Here is a 12,235-nt window from a genome sequence, read left to right on the forward strand (position 1 = left end):
TACCCCAGTTATGACAGGCTGGTACTGTCATTAGGCAGGTCCACAGCAACAATTATCTGTGTAAGGCTGAGTGTTGGAGCTCCATAACACATGTGGAAAGCTACAGCCAGGGTCACAAGTCCTGGCGCGCAGATAGTTGTTTGCTTCTTAAACACATTCTCTAAAGAATAGTTTTAAATTTATCCGTTTAAGGATATTCACGTTATGATAAGTTTTTTTTATCTCATTTGTACCTATTCAATTCATTTTGAATTGCTTTAATATTTATTGTTTAGTGTTGTGTTCTGTCGCTGTTGTATTTTTCTGCCTTTTACGGTCAATGTTTTTAGGAAATCCTTGCAAAAAGGGGGATTTTGCTTTTTCGAAAAATCTCTAGAGGGTTGCAACCTCTAACTATAGTAGAAGCAGCTGTCATTAGACAAGAATTATCATTACAGCTAGCTGTTTTGTCACCTCATTATCACTGTGTGGGCCGTTGGATGTTGCCGGGAGTTGTCTAGTAGAGCGCGGGCCCTAATTGGGTCTGCGTCGTTCAAAATGAGCATTAAATACTCTAGGACTCTCCATCTAAGCCATGGCCCCTCCTGGAAATAACAGACAGGGTATATCCCTCGATATTTGTGAGGCTAGCCATGTGAAATATGCACATCTATCTATCTATCTATGGTATTGTCCCTCGTGTCGAAAGGCCAGAAAACAAAAGGTATCTCAACACAGTCAGTGACATGACTATAAACGTCAAACCGGCTATTTTTATAGCCACATCTGTCTAGGTTAAAATGACTGCTGCGGGAGAGTTTGTTTTCACTACAGTAAATCGCGCATGCACAGAAAATTACCGTCAGTGATTAACCCGGATCCAAGAATGAGCCCATAATCTACACTCGTCAAAAGAAAGTCCAGTCTTAGACGAAGTGTGTGTAATGATAATACTTGGGTAGCAATTGTGTAGAGGATTACTTAGATTGTGGACTATTAAATGTAATTTGGGTGCGGTAGCCTCAGGCAACCAAATCAAAGCCTCTTCTGTGAGAGTTTGACTGCAAAAAGTCCGTATTTCCCGTGCCTGTTCTGCTACACGATTTTGTGTATTACTGATCTGCATCATTGTCGTCCTGTTATCGCCCGCGTTTTACTTAAAGGGGCACTCCAGTGAAAAAAAAATATTTGAAAAAAATGTTATTTTTATAAGACAATACATAAATATGTCAAAATAAACCTTTTACAATCGTTAAAAATCTTTATTTATACCTTAATCGCGTCCGTAAACATCTTCAATTTCAAATAAATTTGCAAGGTCGCGTAAAGTCGAGAGGACTAGGTCCGAATAAATTAGCATACGTCACATCGTGCAAAAAGTCCGTGAGCTCAGCAGCACGCCTTCTAAAAGTTTTGTTTACTTACTGTTTACATTGTTCGTTGATAAGATGTCTTGTAATAATGACGAAGAATATAACTTAGAAAGCTCAGAATCGGATAATTCTCTTCATGAAAAAGACTTTACAAAGCTACAGCCATACGAATTTGAACCTCTTGTGTCTGACGAGGAAGAAGTTAGTAACGGTGTAGAAAATGACGAGGTTTCTTTTACTGATGCAGAGCCACGTACGGGTAATGCAAATTGGTGTGAATGTGGAAATTGTTGAGCAATGGAAACCGATACTGAAAGCGTGTGCTGTGTCGAGTCAAACGAAATTCCTGATGAGTTTTTCCAAGGTAGGTAGGATATATACTGCAAATATAATTTTTTTCTAAGCGAAATTTTCCTTTTTAAACAAATAAAAAATATATTTCATCGCTTTTCTTTTACATTCTTTTCGTCAAAAACTTTATCTTTTGCTTCAATAAAATAATCTTTCATCACTTTTTTTTTACTTCACAAGCCAATTTATTTTTATTTCACGGTTCAACAATCTAATTCCTCCGCATGCGCTTTTTTTTGCACACAAATGCAAAGAAATCTTATGTAATGTTACATTTTCTCCGTGATGGAGAACATTGAAATGCGTGATCGAAAGATCGAATAAGGTTCGTGTGGAAATGATAAGTTAGTAAAACGGGGGTATAAATATTGTATAATTGAAAATCACTCTTATCATAGGTCATAAATGCGTTACAGAAGCTGCTGATTTTCAAGTGGTTGTTTTGACAAAAGCTGTTTTAGAAACTGCGTTATCTGCATTGCATGATTTGAGCTGTGTTAAATTGAAAAGAGTCCCAAAAGGTTCATGGTGGCACCGTAGATTAGTGGTTATAGCTCTCGTACTCTGTGCGGGAGACCGGGGTTCGATTCCTCTTGACGGCGATTCAACATGGGCGACTAAATGTTACCATAGCCCTGGGTTAACCCAAGATATGTGAGGGAAATACCAACTTCTTACGGATGTAAAAGGTCGAATAACTTTATTGCGCCGAGCTGAAAGGTCTAGAAAAAAACGCCATTAATTCAAAAAAGCCCAGACCGCCTTTAAGAACAATCCATACAAGGCAGGAAAAGATCTTCTTGACCCGAAGTGCAAATCAGTTTTAAGGGTCGAACAAGAAACGCTGGATAACTTTAAACTTGAATCAGTTAAGGACAAATTGTATGATGTACCTTTAGGTAATCTAGATGGGTTATCATCCACTCCACCTCTTTTGAAATCGTTTCCAGTTTCTGTCTTTAAATATGAAGATTTTATGAAAGTTCTTGTCACTCGGCGAAATGGTTCTTCCCCAGACATCAATGGGATAACTTATAAAGTTTATAAAAAATGTAATAAAGTAAATACTGTTTTGTTTAATGTTTTTAAGTCTTGTTTCAAAAATTGTGTTGTCCCTATTCAATGGCGTTGTGCTCGTGAAGTTTATATTCCCAAATCAAAAACTCCTATGGAGTCTAATATTAAACACTTTCGATCTATCGCATTATTAAATGTCGAAGGCAAGCTTTTATTTAGCCTTGTATCAAGGCGATTAGAAGCTCACATTATACATAATAACATATTCATTAACACGTCGGTTTAGAAGGGTTGTATGGAGAAAGTCCCAGGATGCTGGGAACACATGTCAATGGTTTGGTCTGCACTTAAAGAGGCCCGGGCCAAAAAATCACACCTTGCAAATATATGGCTGGATATTGCAAATGCGTATCCTTCAATTCCACACAAGCTTATATTTTTTGCACTGGAAAGGTATGGAGTCCCTCAGAGTTGGATATCATTCATTAAGTCATACTATGTTGGTTTATATAGCAAATCGTTTTCTTTGTCTGCACCAAGCAACTGGCACAAGCATATGCGAGGTATTTTTGCAGGTTGCACTCTTTCCATCATTTTGTTTCTTGCTGGTATAAACAATATTCTTGAATACACTATTGCGGCACCGGCCCCAAATTATATTACTTCTAAAAACGTGCCCCTTCCTTGATATGGATGATATCAACCTAATGTCATCCTCTGTCTGTGGAGCGCAAAGCCTCCTTTCCAGGTGCGTCACTGCTTTAAAATGGGCTGGCATGAGTTTTTGCCCTCGTAAGTCAAGGAGCATAATCCTTATAAAAGGTAGATCTGTAAACTCCACACCTTTTTCTGTGTCTCACATCTCGTCACAAACCGACTTCTCTTCATTCATCCCGTCAATCCATTCATCGCCAGTTTGTTTCCTCGGTCGCATTATTGATGGTACGACTTCAGATGCTAAAGCAATCAACGAGCTAGATAATAAGCTAATAACCGGTCTTACAATCATATACGGTTCGTGTTTCGTAGGGACCCAAAAACTATGGATTTTGCAAAACCTTCTAATTCCTCGAATCCAATGGCTAATTCTTATTTATGAAGTTCCAATATCTCGGGTTACAAGGCTGGAGTAGAAGATCTCAACTGTCATTAGAAAATGGCTATCTCTGCACAATTCCACGTCAAATATTTGCCTATATAGCTCCTCCTCACCTTGTCCAATGCCAATTAAGAGCTTGACGTCATTGCTTACATGCTCTAAAATAAGTGGTCATTTACTTTTACGCGATTCCAAAGATCCTCTTGTGTCTAACAGTGCACCTACTTTGAAAGTTGGCATGTGGAAAGTGGACAACGCAGTAAGAACAGCAGAGGCAGAGGTGAAAATAAAGTCAGTCGTGGGAACTCCCCAGTATGGCAAAGCAGGCCTAGGGATTAACAAATCTTTTAAAATTCCGATTTCAAAACAGTGCTATGCGTATCGTAAATTAATATCGAACACAGCTTAAGATATCGATGAGGAAGGCAACATGGGTAGAGCATTGCAGTTGCAAGTGCAGGGTCAGTGGACGAGATGGGAAAATCTCAAAAAACGATCTATCTTGGAATTCCATTTTTGCCATGTCCCCACACTTGCTTTCCTTCTGTCTTGCTTCTACTTACGATGTTCTTCCCTCACCTAGCAATTTAAAGCGCTGGAACGTTTGTACTGAATCTGCTTGTGCCTTACGTTCCAATCAAGTATGTACAACAGCGCATATTTTAGGCGCTTGCAAGGTTGCTCTATCACAAGGAAGGTTCACTTTCCGACACGATGCTGTGCTTCGTGGGCTCCTGTTAAGTCTAGAGCGTTTTTCATCTGAAGTTGTCCCGGAAACGAAAAAGCACCTTAAAGTGTCATTTGTAAAAGCAGGTAGCTATTCATCCGCTAAAAGATCAAAACCAACTGGTCTATTCACCATGCTAGTGACTGGGTGATGTTAGCAGATCTGAATGAAGGATTTGTGTTTCCTGGCCATATTGCAATCACATCCCTCAGGCCAGACATTGTAATATACTCAAATTGTTCTAAGCGCATCATCATTATTGAACTTACTTGTCCTTGAGAGGAAAACATGGGATCCTGGCATTCCACCAAGCTTTTCAAATACTTCCCTTTGGTCGAGGTAATACGTAGCAACGGGTGGTTTCCGCATCTTTTTGCAGTAGAAGTGGGTGCTAGGGGCTACTCTTTAAGGTCTCTAACTTGCTGTCTAAAAAGCCTCGGTTTCGCTAGCAAATCTGCGTTTTTAACCGCCCGCAAGCTTGGCAATATAAGCATGAAAGCATCCTTTTGCATTTGGATTGCACGAGACTCACCACATTGGTCACAAGATCTTACGCACTGAAGTCCGCCAACATTGCCACGACCAAAGGATAGTATACCTCATGAAAAATCCTCGTCTGTTACCAAATCCATTAAAAGTCCATCTTCAGCCATCTCTGACATGCCAAAACCCACGGAACACCATAACCTTAGCCAGGAACTTAAACAAAAGGTGAGCATCGTTCACGCTGGTTTGATAAACAAGGGGAACACATGCTACGCAAACACCATTTTGCAAGCATTAACGGTTCTTCCAAGACTTTGGTCTCAATTACCATCAGAGTCCTCTTTGTCATCTCCTCTAGTAAAGTCTATAGTCCTAAATATGTCACTACTGAATCGTTCTCGTTCACCAATTGATCCTTCCAATTTCTTAGGAGCACTGCAAAACAGAATGCATGCTCTAAACAATAACGCGTTTTATCACAATCACCAACAAGATGTGCCCGAGATCCTTCAAGTTGTTTTTGACGAAATTATTGGATCTTCCCCTTTGGTTGACAATCTACTGTCTGTAACTGTGACCACAACAACGTCATGCAACTCCTGTTGTTTCTCCACTTCCAGGGAACAAAAGGATTCAATTCTAATTTTACCAACGTGTAAGTCAATAGCAGACTTTTTTAACAAATTTTTACAACCTCAAGAACTTCTAGGTGACAACAAGTGGTTCTGCCCCCAGTGTTCATCGCAAGAGGCCACAATTGAAACTCAGATTTTTAATTGCGGCGACTTCCTTGTTGTACAATTGTTAAGATACACATCAGTAAATGGGTCTTCTTTTAAAGACAACAAGTTAGTCAATTGCTTACCTAAAAGACATCATGTCTTAAAGGTAGCATCTCACCCAACTGACGATGTGTCTTTCAACAACAAGTATAACTTGGTTGCTACCATTAACCACTCAGGTACATTAAAAGCAGGTCATTACTGGGCCTTCATTAAGGACCAACAAAACACCTGGTTCAAATGCAATGATCGCTGTATTTCTCAAGTAGACACATTCCACTTGAATAATTCTTCGTCATACATACTTTTCTTTTCCAGAAATTAGCTTATTTGTATGTCACACAACAAATGGGGGAGGGAATCCATGACCCTAGCGGTTTTATTTACCCCATTTGATTTATGTTGGTCAGTGCACCGTGAAACCGGAGTTTGCTCGCTCCTCTCTTTGTATAGAGACACTGTAAGAAGCACAGCAAGGGGGCTTGATATCATATCTTGTCTTTGGGCTTAACGATCCCACTTATTACCCCAGTCCAGTAGGGAGGCAGAGTTTGCTCACTTTGCTTTCAGGATTGACAATCCTGCTGCCCTTAGTCATTTTAGAAGAAGCTTTGCAAGGGGGTTAGATTTTCTTATCTGGTCTTCGTGGTGTTACGCCCACGCATATTACCCCAGTTATGACAGGCTGGTACTGTCATTAGGCAGGTCCACAGCAACAATTATCTGTGTAAGGCTGAGTGTTGGAGCTCCATAACACATGTGGAAAGCTACAGCCAGGGTCACAAGTCCTGGCGCGCAGATAGTTGTTTGCTTCTTAAACACATTCTCTAAAGAATAGTTTTAAATTTATCCGTTTAAGGATATTCACGTTATGATAAGTTTTTTTTATCTCATTTGTACCTATTCAATTCATTTTGAATTGCTTTAATATTTATTGTTTAGTGTTGTGTTCTGTCGCTGTTGTATTTTTCTGCCTTTTACGGTCAATGTTTTTAGGAAATCCTTGCAAAAAGGGGGATTTTGCTTTTTCGAAAAATCTCTAGAGGGTTGCAACCTCTAACTATAGTAGAAGCAGCTGTCATTAGACAAGAATTATCATTACAGCTAGCTGTTTTGTCACCTCATTATCACTGTGTGGGCCGTTGGATGTTGCCGGGAGTTGTCTAGTAGAGCGCGGGCCCTAATTGGGTCTGCGTCGTTCAAAATGAGCATTAAATACTCTAGGACTCTCCATCTAAGCCATGGCCCCTCCTGGAAATAACAGACAGGGTATATCCCTCGATATTTGTGAGGCTAGCCATGTGAAATATGCACATCTATCTATCTATCTATGGTATTGTCCCTCGTGTCGAAAGGCCAGAAAACAAAAGGTATCTCAACACAGTCAGTGACATGACTATAAACGTCAAACCGGCTATTTTTATAGCCACATCTGTCTAGGTTAAAATGACTGCTGCGGGAGAGTTTGTTTTCACTACAGTAAATCGCGCATGCACAGAAAATTACCGTCAGTGATTAACCCGGATCCAAGAATGAGCCCATAATCTACACTCGTCAAAAGAAAGTCCAGTCTTAGACGAAGTGTGTGTAATGATAATACTTGGGTAGCAATTGTGTAGAGGATTACTTAGATTGTGGACTATTAAATGTAATTTGGGTGCGGTAGCCTCAGGCAACCAAATCAAAGCCTCTTCTGTGAGAGTTTGACTGCAAAAAGTCCGTATTTCCCGTGCCTGTTCTGCTACACGATTTTGTGTATTACTGATCTGCATCATTGTCGTCCTGTTATCGCCCGCGTTTTACTTAAAGGGGCACTCCAGTGAAAAAAAAATATTTGAAAAAAATGTTATTTTTATAAGACAATACATAAATATGTCAAAATAAACCTTTTACAATCGTTAAAAATCTTTATTTATACCTTAATCGCGTCCGTAAACATCTTCAATTTCAAATAAATTTGCAAGGTCGCGTAAAGTCGAGAGGACTAGGTCCGAATAAATTAGCATACGTCACATCGTGCAAAAAGTCCGTGAGCTCAGCAGCACGCCTTCTAAAAGTTTTGTTTACTTACTGTTTACATTGTTCGTTGATAAGATGTCTTGTAATAATGACGAAGAATATAACTTAGAAAGCTCAGAATCGGATAATTCTCTTCATGAAAAAGACTTTACAAAGCTACAGCCATACGAATTTGAACCTCTTGTGTCTGACGAGGAAGAAGTTAGTAACGGTGTAGAAAATGACGAGGTTTCTTTTACTGATGCAGAGCCACGTACGGGTAATGCAAATTGGTGTGAATGTGGAAATTGTTGAGCAATGGAAACCGATACTGAAAGCGTGTGCTGTGTCGAGTCAAACGAAATTCCTGATGAGTTTTTCCAAGGTAGGTAGGATATATACTGCAAATATAATTTTTTTCTAAGCGAAATTTTCCTTTTTAAACAAATAAAAAATATATTTCATCGCTTTTCTTTTACATTCTTTTCGTCAAAAACTTTATCTTTTGCTTCAATAAAATAATCTTTCATCACTTTTTTTTTACTTCACAAGCCAATTTATTTTTATTTCACGGTTCAACAATCTAATTCCTCCGCATGCGCTTTTTTTTGCACACAAATGCAAAGAAATCTTATGTAATGTTACATTTTCTCCGTGATGGAGAACATTGAAATGCGTGATCGAAAGATCGAATAAGGTTCGTGTGGAAATGATAAGTTAGTAAAACGGGGGTATAAATATTGTATAATTGAAAATCACTCTTATCATAGGTCATAAATGCGTTACAGAAGCTGCTGATTTTCAAGTGGTTGTTTTGACAAAAGCTGTTTTAGAAACTGCGTTATCTGCATTGCATGATTTGAGAGGAGACACTTTAGAATTAAAAAATGAGTAAGTAGCTCAACCTCGTTTCCAAGCCCTTCTTTTGTCCGAGAAAAAGAAGGTAAAAAACTGACAATAATGCCTCCCTTATTTTTCTATATAGATCTTATCGTTACGCTGGTTATAAACAGTTCACTTGGTGGATACACAGTCGATTGGGAAAAGGGGTGAGAAGAGTGATTCCTTCTTGTGTAGTATGGGCAATTCGAAGAAAATATCCGGCAGAAGATGAAAAATATGTTTTATTCAAAGAAAGTTGAATAAAAATAAAAAAATAAAAAAGTCACGTTTTAAATCTTGTCCTGATGGCTTTAATGGCATCGCTTTTGTCGGGTTTTTCAACCTCTGTTATTCTTTCAGCAATTTCTCCTGTTTGTGGTAACTTATCTTTTTCGTTGTCGATTGGTTCCAAAGTAGCCGTCATTAATTCTGCTAAATACGCCTTTTCTTTCTTCTCGGTAATTTTTTTTACGACCCAGGATTGTGTTACTCGTGAAAAGACTTGTTTATAGCGGAGTACTCCTTTTTTGGTAACAGCCTGTTCACAATTAGTCCCCGAGTTAAAATCAAGGACAGCCAGCTGCGTGCGCGCGATCATACCTTCCATGCTGAAATGAATACGTTTCGGGCAATATTTGGTAAGCAAAGAATGGAATACCTCTAGGCTTCCCGTATGGCAAAAGTGCGCCAAATAGTTCATGTCGGCAAGAGTTTTTTTATTTTGCACAATAGTCTCCATTGCTTCATATGCAGGTGAATTCAACTTTAACCATTTGCGTTGCTGGTCTAATGTGGGGTGCGCACATTCATGGAAATATTCATTGCCTTGCCAAGAGTGGATTCCACGAATATGATAAAGAATGCTAAGCCACCTTTCACGTAAAACGTTTTCATTTTTGTCGCATGAAGCGCAGCACCACCATAAATGATTTATAATGGATTTGATCCAAGGTATCAGCTCAAGACATTCTTTGCGCTTCGCAGCAGCAGTCAAGCTTTTTTTCAAGCTTTTTCCAAAGTGCCAAACGTCGAACTGGTGGTTTATCTCAGGATGTTCTTTCTTCATGAATGCGCGGATTTGAACATGGCGATCTGTTGTTAATGCTGAAACTGTCACTTTGTGGTCACGCAGCTTATTTAGTAGCGTTACTAATCCCCACTTCTCCATTCGACTAGAATTCCCTGCAGTTCTAACATGAACAACTTGAAAGTCGATGATTTTATTGATGTCTACGCTCATTAGAGTGTACGTACCATACTTTGCACTGTAACCTGGAGAGTCACTTCGCCCATCACCAATCAAATTCCCTTCTTTCGCAGCGCACTCAGAATAAATGTTATTTCGATATTTTTTATAAAAAGTGTTTAATTTTGGAAAAAGAACGGACCTTTGAATATCATAGAAGGTGGACTTAGAGATAAACTGAAGCCTCAAAATACTCATCATTTCGGCAATGCGGGCGTATGTGTTTCCGGAATACAATATGGCTGCAGAAAGTAATAAGTTCCCTGCTGCTCTTCCATTTACGATAGGTTGAGACTGCCAGCTGAAAACATGTTTATTTGGACAAATACTAGTAACAATGATAAGAGTTCCACGTTTTACCACACGAGTAATGCACGTTTTTTGTAAACACGTGAAACAAACTTGAAATAATGTCAACAGACAAGACCAGAAAACAAGAAATTGTGCGTCGCTTTTGAGCCCTGGGTTACATTCAGCAGTGTCAAAAGACTCTTCTTCGCTGATATTTTCATCATAACTGTCGTCGATGTGAATTTGTAATTGCGGTGAGTATAAAGAATCATCAGAAGGGCACTCATCACCAGAGACGATATCATGATCACTTTCCATATTTGCATTCAGCAAGAATGTCACGTCAGCTTGCGGAGGAAAGGATAGGTCGGTGTTAGTAGACTTACATCGTCCGTGCGGAAGAGTAAATTTCACTTTTAAAACATCCTTCGTTGGTTGTATCTCAGGATGAATTGCCTCTAAGGGATCACATTGTGTTCTAACGGACCTGGTAAAAGTATTGGCACCAACCGATTTCTCTACCGTTTCCACAATTGCACTAACGCCTTGTTCCTTAACCAATGAAATTATTTCTTGTTCAGCGTATACTTCAAGGTCAACATCATCCTCCACACTTAAAGCCTTTGCAACACACTAGAAAAAAAATGATCAGAATAACTTCCAAGAAAAAAGACAGGCACAACTCACATTTTGGCAATAGCATAAATTTTAAAAACACACTTGTTTTTTAGCGAAAGTTTCCAATCTTTTTGATGTCGATTCTCTTGAATTTTCAGGCTTACTAAAAGAAAAAATTGTTGGAACAGCATCCTCGGTCAGCTGTCTCTTTCTTTTGATACCAGTAAGTTCAGCCTAAATAAACAAAGATTAGAAGTAGCGCCGATGAAATGATGCTAATAAAATGGGCACATTTACCCCCTGAAAATATTCGGCAGGTCCTTCCATCAAAAAGCTTCTTTTTTGAAAAACAAAGAATAGAAACTTACGAGCGCTACGAAAGATACATGTCTAACTAGATAACTTTGTATTGGAAATTGGTATAATGTTCTTTTATAATATAAATATGTAGAAAACGTTATTTGGTTGTGTTGTGGATATAAGTACAAATAATGAAATGAAGAAGAAATGAGAAACTTTGATCGCGTTGACTAGCTAAAATGGCATTTTTACGAAGTGGCAATATTTTAATATGGAAGATTATTACCTGGAGATCCCTTTTAAAAGAACTATCTGTGAAGTGCGACGAACAAATATAAAAACTTCGATCGCTTGGTAGATCACCTGTACGACGTATTTTGTTTAGCCATTTTTGTCTGAGTTCTTTCTTTTTCACAGACGGGATTCTGTGAAAACTGACTTCTTTACACTTTTCTGATCGATTGGTACATCCAAACGCAGAGCAACTAACCATTTTTTTAAGATTTAAACGTAATTTACATACAAAAAGCGATTTAAATGTAAGCCAGAGGTCTTAACATGAACGTTCTCTGCGCTCGCTTAAACTTTCTGCACGATGTGATGTCATTGTTTATAATCGGGTCCAGTCCTAAATGAAATCGCGCCTGTCTGTTTTTTTATAAGAAAAAAATTGAATATGCGAAGGCTAGTACAACGATTTTAAATAAGGAAAACAAGTGAAGTAAGTTTTTTTTGATTTCTTATGCTTTTCTGAGTACGTATAAAACAAAAAAGAAAAAAGTGATTTTTACTGGAGTTCCCCTTTAACCCAGTGAAACACACCTGAATGAATAATTTTTTTATTTGTAATAAAGCCATAAACGTGTCCCATCAATAGATAGATAGATAGATGTGCATATTTTACATGGCTAGCCTCACAAATATCGAGGGATATACCCTGTCTATTATTTCCAGGAGGGGCCATGGCTTAGATGGAGAGTCCTAGAGTATTTAATGCTCATTTTGATCTACGCAGACCCAATTAGTAGGGCCCACTACTAGACAACTCCCGGCAACATCCAACGGCCCACACAGTGTGCCATCTCC

General features: G+C 38.7%; 3 protein-coding genes across 3 annotated transcripts; 2 read left to right on the forward strand and 1 right to left on the reverse strand.

Annotated features, from left to right (window-relative positions):
* Window positions 1-5,206: 5,206 nt before the first annotated feature.
* On the forward strand, window positions 5,207-6,139 carry LOC130648001 (ubiquitin carboxyl-terminal hydrolase 51-like). The gene has a single exon (XM_057454020.1). It carries the CDS (start codon window positions 5,207-5,209, stop codon window positions 6,137-6,139), a length of 933 nt encoding a protein of 310 aa, XP_057310003.1.
* Window positions 6,140-8,093: 1,954 nt separating this feature from the next.
* LOC130647035 (P2X purinoceptor 7-like) lies at window positions 8,094-8,954 on the forward strand. Its single transcript, XM_057452748.1, has 3 exons — window positions 8,094-8,197; window positions 8,583-8,703; window positions 8,798-8,954. The coding sequence occupies exons 1-3, from the start codon at window positions 8,131-8,133 to the stop codon at window positions 8,952-8,954; spliced, it is 345 nt and encodes a 114-aa protein (XP_057308731.1). The 5' UTR covers window positions 8,094-8,130.
* A 23-nt stretch (window positions 8,955-8,977) lies between these two features.
* On the reverse strand, window positions 8,978-11,958 carry LOC130648002 (uncharacterized). Its single transcript, XM_057454021.1, has 2 exons — window positions 10,952-11,958; window positions 8,978-10,864 (listed from the first exon to the last, which is right to left on the reverse strand). Exon 2 carries the CDS (start codon window positions 10,547-10,549, stop codon window positions 8,978-8,980), a length of 1,572 nt encoding a protein of 523 aa, XP_057310004.1. The 5' UTR covers window positions 10,550-10,864; window positions 10,952-11,958.
* Window positions 11,959-12,235: the final 277 nt, after the last annotated feature.

This window comes from Hydractinia symbiolongicarpus, chromosome 6 (genome assembly GCF_029227915.1).
Source record: "Hydractinia symbiolongicarpus strain clone_291-10 chromosome 6, HSymV2.1, whole genome shotgun sequence".
Lineage (NCBI taxonomy): Eukaryota > Metazoa > Cnidaria > Hydrozoa > Anthoathecata > Hydractiniidae > Hydractinia > Hydractinia symbiolongicarpus.

Excerpts from the sequence above, each read along its gene's own strand:
- LOC130648001 (XM_057454020.1), top strand. The coding sequence starts at position 5,207 with ATGCCAAAACCCACGGAACACCATAACCTTAGCCAGGAACTTAAACAA.
- LOC130647035 (XM_057452748.1), top strand. The coding sequence starts at position 8,131 with ATGGAAACCGATACTGAAAGCGTGTGCTGTGTCGAGTCAAACGAAATT. Across the intron at positions 8,198-8,582 it reads TCCTGATGAGTTTTTCCAAG|GTCATAAATGCGTTACAGAA; the intron begins GTAGGTAGGATA and ends CTCTTATCATAG. Across the intron at positions 8,704-8,797 it reads ACTTTAGAATTAAAAAATGA|ATCTTATCGTTACGCTGGTT; the intron begins GTAAGTAGCTCA and ends TTTTCTATATAG.
- LOC130648002 (XM_057454021.1), bottom strand. The coding sequence starts at position 10,549 with ATGGAAAGTGATCATGATATCGTCTCTGGTGATGAGTGCCCTTCTGAT.